The 17,873-nt window shown below is 29.2% G+C and overlaps 1 protein-coding gene across 7 annotated transcripts in view; it reads right to left on the bottom strand.

The window, feature by feature from the left end:
- The window catches only part of Fak (protein tyrosine kinase 2 Fak), a 227,234-nt gene that overhangs the window by 112,256 nt on the left and 97,105 nt on the right, over positions 1 to 17,873 (bottom strand). For 3 of the 7 annotated variants that reach the window (XM_075359313.1, XM_075359359.1, XM_075359349.1), the window contains exon 2: positions 1,350 to 1,835. The exons of the other annotated variants lie outside the window; for them this stretch is intronic. In XM_075359313.1, the coding sequence (XP_075215428.1) occupies positions 1,350 to 1,627 (278 nt within the window). In that variant the 5' untranslated portion in view covers positions 1,628 to 1,835. The remainder of the gene's footprint in view (positions 1 to 1,349; positions 1,836 to 17,873) is intronic. 7 annotated transcript variants of the gene reach the window in all.

Below are 17,873 nucleotides of genomic sequence, written 5' to 3' on the forward strand. Positions count from 1 at the left end.
ATAGTATATAATTTTCTCCTTTTTCTGTTACTGAATTATTATTCATAGTAAACATTTTTTTTTTTTTTACAATGAGAAATTAATAAATATATTTCAATTAAAAAAAAAGGTTAAAAAATGGAGATGAAGTCTGATTCGAACCGATGTGCCTTCCTCTTTTAAGATCCAAATATTTCATTCATTAAAGTTTTATTTGGCTGTAACTCTGGAGCCAATGAAAATAAGTACCACTTATGATATATCGTTGAAAAGCTCTCAATGAGGGCTTATTACTGCAGCTAAGAAAAAGTTCAAAATCAAAATTATTTTGGATTTTGGGCATTTTTGGACACTTTTGGTTCAGTCGATTGCAGTCAAAAGGGGAGGTGCACAACTAGCAGTTCTACATCCAAAATTTCAACATCCAACGGCTAATCGGTTTTGAGTTATGTGAGATACTTACATACGTACATACATAGATAGCAATGTTCAGACGTCACGCCTAAACTAATCAAAATGGATTCACGGATGGTAAAAATGGATATTTCCGTTGAAATCTGAAAATCGAAATTTTTTGCGATCACAATACTTCCTTTACTTCGTACAAGAAGAAAAAATTAAGAAAATTTCATATTTAATAAAAATATGTCTTACCGTGTTTGGGAAAATCAGAATTAATTATTAATTACAAATCGAATTCGAACATTTTTAGACGGGAAACAAACATCGATCAAGTGTATTTTAAATTGTAAATTAAGTTCTAGAGTAGATAGGACATAGATTAGTAATATAACGTAAGCCCTTCGGCGAACTTAGCTGAAATAAAGCCAGGTGTTATACATGAAATTGTTCCAAAATCACATTTTAATCTCTTAATAACTGTGAAAAAAATCAAATTGATTTTTTCTCTTTAAACCTTTTAATTAATATTATTACGCTTAGTAAAAGGAAATTCTAAATAAAATGTAAAAGAAATATAAAACTGGTAATAATTATACAAAAAACTTTATATATATAAGTAAAATGGAAATGTTTATTTCCTCACTACGTTACTGTTGTCTGCTGAACAATAGTATGCAAATTTCTAACAATGCCGACGAAGCGTGTATGAAAATATACAATTAAAATACTTAGTTTCAATTAAAAGCTAACTAATCATATGAATACTAAAAATAAAGAAGTTTTTATCAATGCTAAATTGATGACAAGCGAGGGATTAAAAATAAAATGTGTTCAGAATTAAAATAACTGATATCGGTCGCCTATTAATCGTTCGGTAAAGGCAATGTAATACATCAATAAAATATATACATCAATAAACGTGCGCTGAAAGCAACCAACCAGGAATGCGATATACATTTTTACAATACCTGCTCAGTCTGGTGTTTAAAAATCTCCACGTGTTGCTCTTGCAATGTGAATGCTGTACACCGCAATGCTGCCACAACGAACATAACAAACCACCACCACTACTGCTGCTGTTGGCATTGGAACGACCGAATCCGTGATAACTGTGCGGCCTTCTGGATTGTTGCTGTGATTGTTGACCGTAACTCTTATCGTTACCGATTTTACTGCTATCATTTTTCTTGATTTTCATTTTCACTTTACCGTCGGTCCATTTACGTGAAGTAACAAACTCCAACATTTTCCTTTTGATAGATATATGTATATATTTATTCCGCTTCTTAAAAGTACATTATCACACAAAATTGATCAGTCACATCCCGATTACCGGTAAGACAGTAGTTCTCATTTTTCTTTGTTATTTCATTTTTAAAAAACTAATCTGCTCAACATCACTCAATTAATCGTAACACTGGGATAAAATGTATTTTCACACGCTTTTGATTAATCTACAGTAGTAACAAATTACAAAGGTAATATAAAATATGATCCGCTAAATACCATATAAAAACTAAAATTACAGCTGAATTTTAATTACTAATTTGAAAATACACAACCTGCTATGATTTATTTTTAATTTTATTAAGTTACAAAATTAGGTTTTATGTTTTCAATTTCAATTTTTTACAAAATATTAAATTATCGTTCACGTATTTATTTACGGCCTGTCTGCTCCTTACTACTTAAGTTATAAGACATGCTACAGGTAAATTTTGATGCGTGCGTAACAAATCAGCGTCAATAGAATGACCGGGTTTTAGCTCCACGTTGTTTTATTGTCGCACTACGAGGTTTTATAGATCGTACAGCCAGTCCGTTAGACCTAATTTCCAGCGCACGTATCTACGTCTACACACAACAAACCATCTAGCTTTATATAGATTAAAACAGTAAATTTATCGACAAAATTAAACTGATAAATCATAAAAAGTAACGAATAATAAAAAAATCGTGATTTCTGTCCGCGACAACAGCTGTGCAAATAATACAAAACTGAAGAAATTTTATTTTAAGCTAATATTTTTTAGTTATCATAGTGCTTCAGTCACTCGCTATGTCAGTCAGTCACTCACTTTGCGATCGACTTCAATAAAATTGACACCGAATATTGCCGCATGAGCGACTAAGAGCGCTGATAAAAATGTTTAAATCATTAGTTTACATGTTCGGTTTTTCAATAAAAATTAGTAATTTATTAAAACAAGAATATTATTTTTACGCGCGCGATCAAACACGCACACGCACGCGCGCACCCTACGTTACTTTATGTCCTTAAATATACTGTAATCAGTAACAATAATCTAGACACAAAATACAAATCTTATGTTAACTCGTCATCGCAAATCAGCTGATTTCGAAGTCGAGAGTTCTAAAGTTAAAATCCAAGTAAAGGCAGTTAGTTTTATACCGATTTGAATACTAGATCGTGTTCTTTGGTGGTCGGGTTTCAACTAACCACACTTCTTAGAAATATTCGATCTGCGACTGTACAAGACTACACTTCACTTACACTCATACATATCATCCTCATTCATCCACTGAAGTAATACCTGACTGTGGTTCCGGAGGCTAAACAAAAAAAAGAGACAGAAAATACAAACTTTATATACGAAAAGCATGAAATTACGGTTACAGAATAAGGATACGTATTAAACTACAAACAACAAAACTGAATAACAAATTCTAACACACAAACGAAAGAATTCTTTTTTCGAAATTATATTCTCCAAAAACCAGTAAGTATAATTAAATCATGCTGACAATTACAGTTTCTGGTAACAAAGGGGTTTAAATAAAGTAAATGTACAGTACCGTTTCATCTGGGATTTGGGATATAGTTAATAAACCCCAGGCAGAAAAGCGTTTTCTTTGAAACGCGACGATATAGGACGCGTTAAAGTTTTGCATTTTTAAGCAAAATCTTTGTTATACAAATTTATTTCGTGTAATTCTGTTATCCAAATTTATAGGGGACAGGCAAATCTATCGAAACCCAACGTGGATAAAATGTAGACAAGGTAATCTACGTAATAATACGAATGTAATCTTAGGAAACCCTTAAATTAGTACACATTTATAATACATCTGGTTGCATACAATTTCAAACAAAGAAAATATTGGTTGAATAAACAATATCAGTTTTATATAAGTTGAATAAGGAAGTACATAACAAAAATACTTTAACGAAACTATAATTTAAATTCTATAGAGAAAGAAAAGACTGAAGTAGAATCGAAAAATATGCTCTCTTTCGACTGCAAACTTTATACGGGAAGATCAGTAACAATTCTACGCAGAAGCGTAATGGTTTGCTATAGAGTTATATTAACGAAAATGGGATAATAATAAACAGCGGGATGAGATCCAGAATTTAATAAAATATAGTTTGTAATGCCATTCGAAAAGACCGTTTAATTTTTGTTTGGTTTTATTTTTACTAACCTCCGTAGTATTTTAAGAGAACGATGACATCGATAGACTACACATAAAAAAGTCCCAGACCATGCAGGGAATGGAACCAAAGATTAGCTGATCTAGTGATCCTAACCGCTAACAACTGGCTATTGATTTCAACGAATAAAAATATCTATTATTTCACAAAAGGTGTTCTAATAACACACTGTCATCAAAATTTCTAGAAATAAAGATTACACAAAAAAAGTTACGACTAGTAATAGAGGAGTTTCAGTGTAAAATACAATACAAATGAAAATATTTTCCGACCTACTTTAAATACAAAATGGTACTTCTTGTGAATTTGAAGTTTTTCTCAGAATTTTCAAATATAAATTGGAATTTATCCTCATGCCAAAGAATTTGACAAAAGAATCATTTTCATGTAAACTATATCATTCTACTCATAATTGCTAAGATAATTTTATTACCTTTTCTACTAAGATCACTGTAGTTTCTATGTTTAGTACTGCTCATCTTTCTTAACTTTAATCTTTTATTTTTTGTTGAAGCGTTTCGGAAATACTCCATTATCAAAACTAATTGTACTCTTTAAATATTATTTTTCTAGAAAATTAATGCCTTCGGCTTTCTCTTTTTCCACCGTATATTTTTAATATTATGATGAAATTTGTATATTTCTCCAGCATATTTTCTTCATTAATAATTATTCCTTTTTTAAATACTAATAGTGTCATCCACGTACCTAATATATTGTAAACATTTGTATTTTTTCATGAAATCTGGTATATTATCTTCTTCCATATTCTGTAGGAATTTTTCGCTTGGTATCGCTGATGATAGGTTACACGTGCCTAATCCACCCTTCGTTTTATATATCTTATTATTAAATTTAAACCGGTTTTGCTACAGAATTGTTTCTTAAGTTTTAATAATTTCTGTTTTTTATCTTTTCCTCAATTAGTTTCTTTTGCAAAATTTTTTAGTTTCTTTTAATGGTATAAATGGGTATAAATTTTCTGTCAAATGATACAATTTTGCAATCTACTGTTATTGTTATATTTTTTTTTTAATTTTTCTTCTGCTTCGATTGAATTTTTTACTATATATTGGTTTCTCAATATTTCCATGTCTTTTAATATATTTTCTAAATATTTTGATAATTTATGTGTTGGCGTATTCATGTAATTTACTAGCGGTCTTATAAGTAAATTCTCTTTGTGAATTTTAACCTATGTTCTCATATTCGGTATTCTCGAACCCATATTAATATATTTGTAATCACTTTCTTTAATTAAATTATTAGATTTTTTTCCTTGAGTTTCTTTCTGATATATTTCGGTTTATTTTTCTTTTCTATTGTAAACTGTGTTTTTTTACAAAATTTTAGTTTTCTTTATGTAATCTTTTTTAATAACTACTGCATTTCCTTTACCTGCTTTTGTAATTAGTGCATTATTTTCTTTTAGTTTCTTTTTTATATTATTTTTTAAATTTTTCTGTATTTTTTATCTTTTTTTAAACATATTTCATTTTTGCTGATTACTTTTAGATAGATTTCATAAGAAAGCTACCTATTGTAATGGGTACTATGATTCAACTTCCGGAAAATTTCGACATATCTTCGCGTTTCACATCTCCCAGACCTCAAAACCACTCTCAGCTCAAACGTTAATGTGTGCGTATATATATATATCTTGTGGACACGATAATTGCCGTAATTTTGCGTCAATCACTTTCAAATTTTCCTTAAAAATAACTCTTCTTTGGTGGAATTTAATTTTTGTATTGTTTCCGGTTTCTGTTTCAATATGGTTGGTTATTTTATCCAATTTTTTCTTCATTCTTGTATATTTTACTTCGGTTTCTTTCTTTATAATGTTTTTTATTTTTACAGAATACAATAAATTTTGACAATGGAATGGTTGCAAAACGCGTCAACAAGAGATAAAAGAATGCAGCTAAAAAAAGATGTGCAGAACTAAATATAGAAATTTATCTTACTATTTTAAACGGTTTTGATATGACATCCTTAAACTCAAAATTTACAGATATTATCAAATAATATAGTTAACACTTATTTAATCCATGCACTGGTACTTAAATTAAGGTTGTGACACCTGTTTTTGAAAATGTTTTTTTAAAACGATTAAAGCGGGAATATTTGAAACATTAAATCGCTAACAGCACAACATTTTTAATGACAAAGGAAATCGAGAAGCGGTCAAAGAGCTCTTAAAATTTAACAAAGGTTGAACTTTTTATTTATCCTAACCGGTTCTCCAATGGAGCGCCAAAATTTATTTTTAAGGTCAGGTATCATTAGGAAAACCAAGACTGTTTTGTTCATTAAAAATTACTTTTTTATAGGCTTTTAAAAAAAGAACCTTCTCAGTTAGAGTCTATGAATTTTATTTTTAAGTCTTACAACAAATGGACCGACTTCTATTTGGGGATTTTTTTGTCGCTTGCTCGGTAGTATTTAATGATATTTGTCTTCATAATTTTTCTTAATTTTACTAACAAACAGGTTTCTCCCTTTTTTTATTTGTTCCGAATGAATTTTCCTTTCATACGGGTACAGTTTTTCCTAACTACATTTTAAAAATAAATTTAACTAAAAAACTTCAAACAAAATCAACTTTCAAAAAAAAAAATTAAATAATTTTGAAAGGGCTAAAAATTAAAATATAAAGATATTCAAACGTTTTTAAGAAAATGATTTTTTCAAATCGAAACGACTTCAAAACGTAGAAATTGTAAAACAAACTGAATTGTAGAAAAAACAATTCAATTTTGTTTTTTCTACTTTCAGTACAACGAAATCGTTTTAGTTTTTTTTATTTTAGTTTAAATAAGGTAAAATTAACATTAAAAATATTTACTAAATTAATTTATTTTACAAGTTTTTTCTTTCCCTTTTCCAGTACTAAATTCGAATTTTTTAAGAATTTCCAGCAATTAAATTAAGAATTTATTTTGAATAACGTCTTTATAGAACTTTTTAAGAATTTCCAGCAATTAAATAAGAATTTATTTTAAATAACGTCTTTATAGATTAATTAAATTATTATCTTCATATTTATCTGAATTACATTCTTTAATATTTTCACGATTACTTTCATTAAATGCTTGTTTTGCTTTTTTGGCAATTTTTTTACCTGACTGAATGTGAATAGCATAGCAAGGCGATATTTAAAAAATTCTTTTTCAAGTATTTTTGTTTGATAGACACTTGATGAGTTAAAAAAAAGTGCTATCTACAATTATAAAAAATTACCCGTACCATTCGAAATTTTGGTTTTACTTATCATAAAATATCCGATGACACTCCCACAACTTAGATAAATAGTTTTCTCCCTACATCATGAAAATCGTTTCAATAGTGTTGAAATTACAATAGCACAAACAACAATACCACTAAATAATACATTATCCTTTCCGTGAAGTAATCTTATATGAACTATGCTTCTTTTTTATTTAAAAGTAAAAGTAACAGTACATTGTTAAGAATTAAATAAATAAAAATAACTAAAATTCGAGTAAATGACGACAACTTCAATCGCGTTCAACATTAATTATACTAAAAACGTAGTAGAAAAGCATAACAAAGCGCTTAAATTGACATATTTTTACATAAAAAAAATTCCTTAAAAAAATATCTTTCTATCGCAAGTGTTAATAAGGATAAATGCAACGGCCGTATCATTTACGCCTCTTTAAACGTAAACAAGATTTTCTATTTATTTATAATCTATATGTTTGAATATATCTGTGTTAATTTTCTATTTAAATAGCAATGATACGAAGTATAAAAATGACCCGCATCTGTATCAAAAAGAAGACAGAACTGAGGAAGGTTAAAAGTACACCATTAAAGACAATATTGAATTAGTCGGTGACCATTAATAACAATAATAATAGAGTATATTATTAAAACATATAGCACAGTATACAGAATAATAGAGTACAGTATTAAAACTTATTTTAAAAAGAATCATCTGCGATAAATTAACGTGAATCTATATATTTAATGTAATAAAAAGCAGAAAGGTCGTTCTACGTCTCACTCGTAAAGCAAAAAAATTATCAAATCTTTTTTATCCAACGTCCAACAAAACAAACTACCACGACTACGACATATCACGTAGTACTGTCAAAAGTACATTGAAAATATAATATAATTAACATTTGAAGCTTTCTAAATTCATTAATTTATGCGTTAAGCGTTACAATTTTCAACATCATTTACAGAGATTATAATTTTTGGCTAAATTTATTTTTTATTCGTTTAACCATTTCACGTTTTCCTTTTTTCTTTTTTGAAGGGAATGAATTAAGCACGCACATATTCGATTCGATTAACTTTTTATTAATTAATAAAATCAGAATCTAATTAAACAGCAGTTAAAGATGTCACGTTAGAAAACATGTTTGATTAACGGTTTGAATTCTTGTTATTTAAATTACGAGAAGATAAGTGTTTTAAAAATCGTATTTTAAACAACACTTCAGGTAAACATCAAAGTGTACATTTTTTTCCGTTAATTTCATCAAGAATGTACGCGAGTGCTAAAACATAAAAGCAGAATTACTTTTCTACGTAGACAAGAGAGATTATTAAGTAATCATTTATTAGTATTGCGGTTAAAAAAAAAATTTAATCTTTATCTCTCGGATTCTTTTAGATTAATAATTTCCTCGGTCGTAAGATTTAAACAAAGTTTCTATCGGCCCGTATTCATTTATTTGTAAATATTTGACACGAAATATCACCTCTAATAAGGAAGATGACACTCTCACAACTTAGATAAATCGTTTTCCATCTATTTCATGTAAATCGCTGCAGTAATGTATGTATATGATATATAAACTATACCACCTAAAAAAAAAAAATGACGAAAAGTTTTATTAAGACTGACACGTCGAAATTCCGCCCGTTTAAAGACCTTCGGATTCAGATTCTAGTTTTATTTCAGCAACAGCAAACGAAATACTCGTGGAGGGATAGCGATTACTACAAGGTGAACAGACAGCCGGTAGCACGCTACTGAATTCTGTACACCATCGGTGTTCCTCCAAACTGGCGGTACAACATAAAAAGTGTAGCATACAGCGGATACCATTCACTAGTAAAAACAGTGTCGATACACTGATTAGCGTACAAAAAGTATATTTCTACTTACGTTTTTAATTTTGTTGCCATTAATTTAAAAGTTATTTATCATTTGCATTGGTATCCAATGCAAACCGTACTTTAATTTTTTAATTTTCAATTTCCGTATTTTAAATTTTTAATTACATATTTTTATTATTTCTGTAACTTCATAAATATTTACAGCGGTAAACTACGTTCCTTACAATGAAAGTTTAATTATTTCTCATCTAGGATCTACAAACAACAATCGGATGAACCGAAAATTACCTCCTTTTTTCTTTGTTTATGATAAAGCATATTCTACAACTCATAGAAAAAACTCTTCTACTCCCAATTTAATACTACGATTTATGATAAAAACGACCAATACAACAATAAAAATATGGAACACACAGAATCGTTAATTTGAATTCTTTACTTCCTAACTCATAAATTTATTTTACTAATTCGCCACAACGAAATAAAACTTTAGTGAAGAAAAGTAAATAAAGAATCATGAAAGTGACAAAAATGGCAGTCTACGATTACGAACTACGAAAAACAACTTAACGACCGGGCAAAAAAATGGAAGTTGACACTTCATTTACAAACGAAGTAAAACATCTCTTGACACCAAAAAAATGGTGTCTGCAGAGTACATCCATTGAGTATCTATTATCCCGAAAGGATAGTCCGTGAAAGGTCGGCAGACTTGCCGCTAGCGAGATTCGTTCGTTGTACGTTATTAATATGAAACGCAATGTATAACGCATATAACACATTGTAAAATATGTTACTGAATTGTAAAATACTGAATCTGATATTTTTCACTAAAAAATCAACAACATACTGGATTTTCAAAAGAAATACTGTAAGGAAAGTTCGTACTTCAAACGAAACATGTTTCTCAAAACAAGTAAATAACTTGTTTTGAGAAACAAGTTATAGAAAAATTTAAATACATTTTTGTTCGTTTAGTAAGTTAGTAACGGTATAAGAAATCTTATTGCATTCTAGAAAACAAATAAGTTAAACATGTAACTAACGTTTAAAGGGCCTTAAGTGAATGACAAAGTAAAAGATAAAAATATTCGTAGTTTGTACGCTTTTTGTGTTCGGGTATAAAAACATTTATAGGAAATAGGAAGTTTACCTAAAAATCATTACCGATCAACGAATTTCCAAGCTATCTACAATCAATTACAATCGAAAACTAATTTTTTAAATCAATTAAATACTCGGCAGCTTTACATCGTGGTAAAAACATTTTGGTTTTCTGGTTCGGTTATTAATCAGGCAGACCGAGAAAATGGTATACAGAGATCGATGATTTAAACAGTGCTGTGAAATGATAATCAAATTAAAACTTATCAGAAAATATTTACTGTACAACGGACGAAATAAAATTTCAATTATTCACTTCCGTTAACTACAGCCCTTTTAACTAAAGTATCGCACGACTGAGTTTATCAAAAGTAACTGATAATTAACGAGCGCTATAAATTTTAATTTCTGATGTAATGACAGAAGGCCCCGCTAATGATCGTTAATCTAATTAGTTACATGTAAAACCTAATCGTTTAAATCGAAGACAAATTTTTAAATGAATCGAAAAATAATAATAATAGTAATCACTAAAATATAGGGATCTATAAAAAAAAGTAGGCAAGTTGTTCAAAAGAAATTTCAGAACTTAAATTTGTGAAAGACAAAAATCATTTTTGATAAAACAACATGCAAAAAAATTTACACAAGACACCAACAAAAAATGACAACTAAACTAGAAAAAAGTCGATATCAAGCGATATACAGATAAAGACTAATTAATGACTATCATTTTCTAAAACAACGGAAATCAAGAGAGAAAAACAAATTTCTTTTCTGACACAGATACAACCAGATTTCATTTACTATATCCTCCATTATCCTAACAAAAAACAATACAAACACATTTAAACATAATTCAGATAAACAGATATAAATTTAAGTACACGCAAAACTGAAAGTTTCATGATTAAATTTCACTGGGAGGTACTGGAAAACATTTTTAAACCACTAAAAATATCACATAAATCCTTAAATTTCATTATGTAATAAAAATTAAACATAATTATAAATTGGAAAATCATTTAAGAATCATCAGTTAATTTTAGCAAGCAGGTTAGAACTCTTAAGATCGTATAACATTTAAATAAAAAAAAAAACACGGATAACTGTCAAATAATTTCAGTTTTAACAAACGACCGCAAATTGTAACGCATAAATTAAGATTTCGAAAACAAAAACATACACTGTACAACTGTCTTTGCTTACGTACAACATACCAGTGTGCTTAGAGTAAAACATTTCAATACATCGTTTTATTAAAGTATAACTGACAACTAAATGAATATTTTATTAAAAGAAAAAGTAAAAGAACACGAATAACCGATAATAATCTATTCATTAAAGACTTTAGTACAGTTTTCTAACGATGAGAATTATCTTTCTCCCATTTAACTGCGGTGAGAGACGAATAATATAACTTTAATAATTCAGCCGCCCGTTCGTTTTCATATCGCTACAATGTATTCATATTCAACCCGACAAGCTTCGCCTGATCGCCTAAAGTACTTCCGGTTAAGCAATTCTATTTTTATGGTTTTACTTACATCCCTCTTCACTAATATTTGTGTTTTTCCCAAAATTCACTAATTTTGGAAACTTCATAATTCGTAAGTATTGTAAATTCATAATTCATAAGTATCGTTTTTATACGTTTTAAAAGACGTTAAAATAATGGATAAAAAAAATCATACAAACAAAATATATTCACTAAGCATATCAAATTAAATAACGGCATCAGTTTGCAAGCCGAAACGCTAATGATAACTTGTTCACTCACAGAAATAAATACTGTATGTGTCTGTAATATAGTTAATCGATATAATTTTCACAATTATATTAAACTTCACTTTTACAGGATAATTCTTTAACTCTTTGAAACTATGTAAACGGCTTAAACGCAAGAATTTACAGCAACTATAACATTAAAATAATCAATAATAACAATCAATTAATTTATTTTTTACATGGAACGGGTTCCTTTATGTTTCAAAAGATTTAAACGAATATTATTATACACTTGTACTAATCAAATGAGACATGACCGAGCAAATAGATAAATACGAGTTCAATACTCGTGCAACACAATACTACGGATATAACCGTGGCGCATTCTATTTCTATAAACAGCATCTAATAAATAACAATAAAAGATCACAAGCTGATACTGTAAAAGAAAGCGCTGTATAACGTTATACTATTCGGATTGCAAATAAAAATATCATAAACACGTATATTTCAAAAAGCTTAAACAACCGACACGTTACTTTATAACACAAGAACAACCAATAAGAAGAAATTCAAACTGAATCCACAGTCGTATTGTACAGCCTAGACGGAAGGCAGAAAAAACTGTAAAGAAGATGCATGTCACCGAAACAACGCACCGAGAATGTTGACGTAGTTTTGTTTATTTATAGATACTTACAGACACAACACGCGGGAATTACCCAAGACTTCACGCACCAAAATTAAATATCGTATTTTAAAAATGATACCGAGTGTACAGCAGCAGTTAAGAGGAAAAAACAATAGTGTACTGTTCTATAAAAAAAATTCAAATTAAAACAGGAATGTTCAAAATAAAACTGAATCCAAAACAAAAGTACAGACCGAGAAAGACACTGACATCAAAAATACCAACTAACGCCGATTAATATTTATTATTCTTCTAAAAAATTACCCTCCAGTGAATTAAAAAAAAATTAATGGACGCAATACTTACATTTCCATAGTGAAATAACTATTTCATTACTCTGATCTTGAAAAATGTTAATAATTAAAAAGCTTACGTTCAGTAAATGATATAAAGATAACTCGATTAACTAAACATTAATTAAACTGGACACCATATAAATATATTATTATACATCAAAACTTTCTTAGCGATGAAGAATTGTTACATATAAATTAATTACACCACGCTTTGCTGATGTTTCCGAACTGCCTTGAAGCAACGAAATATTAATGTTCATTCAACTCATTAATTAATACGATAAATGTATCTGATGTTCAATAATAGCATATATTAGAATAATAATGCAGTTTAAAAAATATTTATACTGTGTTAGTTTTAGGAACGAATACTTAGTATTTTCTGTATTATTATATTTTCTTTTCATTCCTATTAAAAGGAAACAATAAGACAGAAACAAGGAGACGATAAGAAAAAAGTAGTTTCAAAATAATTAAATGTTCAGCACAATGGTACTTTATTAGAACTTAAGTATAAACAATTCAGAATCCAAGTGCTTAGAAACAACGGGACGATGTCTCATCGTAATAAAAGTGTATATACGAGACAACCGGACAGTTTGATGATCAAATAGCCAGAAATACCCCTACATCCGGACAACCGTTCTTACACGAAAGTATTTGCTACAACAACCGCTCGACGAAAAAGAACATCGATTTCAACAAAAGCCATCGCCCGGTTGTAAATCAGTGCACAGGCAAGCAGTTACCTGGAAACAATTGGTTCAGTAGACGGAATTTGAAGAGTGATTTGACCGGTTTGAAAGTTTACCGGATTACACCACATCTAAATCGCACTCTAAGATCTGAAAAATACTGTTCGACCGATGGCCTATATTACAAATCACGTTACGACAAGGTACTGGAAAAGCAATATTAATGGTAGTATTACCTAATATAGTAATAAATCAACGTGGCATTGTGAAATGAACATGAAAATCTTTACGTATTAATTAGGCCTATTTTATAACAATTAAAAAAAAAAACAGATTTTGTTTTCGACAGAAAAATTAAAATTATTCTTACTTTCAAGTAGATAATGTAGAAAGAGAAAATGAATAACTCAATAAAGAAAATTAAACTTTCCCAAAACATAAATGCGAGTACAAACATATTTTAAAAATAATTATAATATTTAAAACCTGATCTCAATCACAATTAATTTTAGGTAGATTCATAAGAAAGCTACCAATTGTAATGGTTATAATGATTCGACTTCCGGAAAATTTCTACATGTCTTCGCGTTTCACATCCCTCAGACTCCAAAACCACCGTCAGTTCAAAAGTTTATATATACATTCATATACATATGTATTTTACTTTCTTGTGGATACGATAACTGCCGTAATTTTGAGTCAATCACTTCCAAATTGATACATAAAATATAACGACCCAAAATCTCACTCGAGTTTGTTAATGGGAAAAATCGGATCATGGGGGTGGAAATGGGGAGCTTTTTCAAAAAAACAAAATATCGCTATAACTTTCTTATTAAGTAAAATATCGAAGTTGTTTAAAGTTACTACTATTCTTTGGAAAGGCCTAAAACCTATCTAAGTAAAATCTTTTGTTATCACCAACCGTTGGCCCAGGGGGTGGAAAAAATGGGGTTTCAAAGACAAAAAACATCATGCCTCCCTTAATTGGCACAGTATCGAATCTGTTTAAAGTAATCGTTAGTCCTCTAAACATTACTTAAAACTTTTGTCTGAAACAATTTTTGATATGATCACCAGAATGTTGTTGAAATTGTAAGAAGATACGGCTTGTCGTATGCTAAACATGTGAAAATTTTTTTCACAAGCAAGCACTGTCGTATTGAGTAAATCTGAAGTTTTTCTTAATTTTAAGGTGGAAATTTTTTTTATCGCCTAACTAGCACCGGTAAAATCTACCTCCACCTTCCGGCGTGCCGAAAGGGATTTGTTTTTTAAGTGGGATCACACGGCTAAAATAAAACAAAATGGTGACAATTTTACAATTTACGAGAAAAAAATTCCTTTTAAGATTACGAAATATTAGCATGATATCGGCGACGCAAACAAACACTTTCACGGAAGATAAACGCGTGAAAATATAGAAACAAATAACATAATATAAAATAGTAATGCGTTTGTGTGTGTTAGTGAAAGGCCAAACTTGTCTTCCGTGTTGATACCAATGTAAAGTGTAATGTAATGCACGAGCGTGTATCTCTCTGACCGGGCAAACAGGCTAAGCTGCTGGTAATAATAGTCATGAATAAATATTAATATCTACAACCTTGAAACCGGCATGCTTTTACCTAAAAGGGAATCGAATCAAGGACTCACAGATTAACGGCCATCACGTTCATCAACATAGTGCGCAACGGCATTCACAATAATAATTATAATACATTAATTTTCATAAAAATAAAAACAACATAAATATAAAATAAAAACAACCAATAACTTGTATCTTACACATGAAATCTCCATCGATCGTTTAACTACTATTTAAATTTGATATCTAATATATACGAGAAAATAAAGTACTGCGGTCATATACCAGGTATGTAAAAATAGGTAAGATACAGATAAGTAGCAAATTTAAAAACCTATTATTCATAGAATCAATGTAAAAACAAGCAAAGTTTTTTTTTAATGGTAACAAGAGATGTAGTAAATAAAAACATAGTAAAAGGTTAATGTATAAGCGTTTTCTATCCAACAAACATAGTAAACGTGTCTCAAATTACCTTGTAGTGCACAATAAATTATTCATTAAAAAAAATCAGGAATATCTATTTATCAAAAAGAAACGACTGCATTTTAATTTAATAAATTATAAAAGCGTTAGAAGTACTTAGACGATTAAAATGTTAATATTTACCGGTTGGAAATTATGGTCAAATTTGTTGTAACGGTTAATTAATATTTTCTTAATTTTGAAGAAGGATCCACACATTTCTGAACAATCAAATAGCGTTAAACAGACCTGCAGACCACATTAGCAAAAAAAAAATTATATATATATATATATAATTTTTTTGGTTGTATATATATATATATATATATATATATATATAATTTTTTTGGTTGTATATATATATATATATATATACACAACCATCTAGAGATAGGCCTATAATCGTTTTTATCGATTAACTGATATAACATTTCAGTGATAATGGGCCCTTCATACAAATCTAGGTAAAGGTTTAAATTAATTTAGAAAGCACGTATTTACCAATGATTTCAAGGGAACTGCCACAGGCACGGCCTGTATCACTCTCAAAAAGATCAAGTATCGAATTCCAATTAAAATTATGGCAAATAGTAAAAACCGTATATATAACATTAATCACAAAAAAAAAACATGCTAACATCAACCACATACTATTATACTAAGAAAGTTGGACCAAACCCAAAAACAGAAGTCAAGGAAAAATACTGTATTACGTTAAAAATTACAACCAAATTCTGAATGTATGATTTCCAGCATAAACATAAATTGCGATTTAATTTCAAGAAAAACGGACCAATGCTGTATTTAAGAATACATTTAAATAATGTGGCTTACGAAAATGTTTTAAAAAGTATGTACGCGCGCGCGCGTGTGTGTGTGTGTGTGTGTGTGTGTGTGTGTGTGTGTGTGTGTGAAGAATTTCTTTATATTCTGGTCTTATTACTTTGTTAATAAATCGTGTTGGTGATGTATTTTTGATTTTATGTATTGGTTTATTTATTAATTTTGGTTCTTTCCATTATATTTTTTATATTTATTTTTTTAACGATGATTTTATTTATCTAGTTTTATTTGCTTCTTTTACTAAATATGCTCAATTTCCTTTTTCTGTTTGGTTACCTTCTGCTATAGCTGCTCCTACTCCTGTTTCTTCTTTAGTTCATTCTTCAACTTTACTCTTCAATTTTACTGTATATTCTTCAGATGAAAATAATGGAAAAATTTCTCGTAAAAAAAAGTCTGAAAACGTTTTTTCGGCGAGGTAATAGCGAGTCAAAAGGAGGGAAAAGATTTTCCCCTTTTTTAAGACTCAATAGTAGAATAATGCGATATTATACGTACTAGAACGCAATTTATAAGGTTATATTTACTGTTTTAGATGAAACTTACAAAACGTTTATAAAAAAATCGGTTTCATACACGAAAGATGCAGAAAATACGAAAGACTTGCTGCAAACCAAATAAAGTATTTAATTCGGAACAAATTCGTACAAAATATCAAGAGGAGAAATGCCATAAGTTATATTTTCAATAAAAAAAAATATTACAGGAAATTTACGATTAATATAACAGGAAAGTAATACATTATTTTGACAAAACGGGAGCTATTATGCTTGACAGTATTAGTAACAACAGTATTCTGAGGTGCTTCTTCAGCATCTCAGAATAGATACTATATTTATTCATTGTTGATCGACAAGATCGTGTTACTGTACTATACTGATTTTTATTTATTACCTTCTACTATAAAGTTGAAATGAATAAGAAATTATCTAATAAATGTGCAATAGTAATTTTGTCAAAACTTAAGTAGTTAGTTTCTTTTAAATTAATGGTATTATAGATTAGATACAGTAAAAAAAAATGCCATATCAATTCAAAAATAAGGAATAAGAAAATATTTATTTCATTTTTGATTATTGTAACGCTATACGAGCCGTTAAGAAATATCATCACCGAATTCCCAATACACAAAGATTTATTATTATGAAGAAAAAAAAATTACTCTCGGTGATTCACAGGCAACTACACGAAAGAGGATAATTTACAGTAACATCAGAATAGGAGAGAAGCGATCACCGACAGATTTTACCTTTAATGCGACGAAGACCAATTACTAGTATTCGAAAATTATCTACAATTTTGCCAATTCCACAGATTACTGTACGGCAATCTGTGGAATCTATGTACGGCAATCATTGGTTTGTATCCATATCAGCCCGACCTATTAACTTGAGAAAGGCGATTCGGCAACCAATAATCGTCGATGGTGGTACAAGATAAGATGTTATCTTCGCAAATGCTCTATAGATAAAGAAATGTTGAAACACAATCACGCAAAAATACAGAGAACACAATTTCGGAGGCA

The sequence above is a fragment of the Lycorma delicatula genome, chromosome 1, assembly GCF_047948215.1.
Source record: "Lycorma delicatula isolate Av1 chromosome 1, ASM4794821v1, whole genome shotgun sequence".
NCBI lineage: Eukaryota > Metazoa > Arthropoda > Insecta > Hemiptera > Fulgoridae > Lycorma > Lycorma delicatula.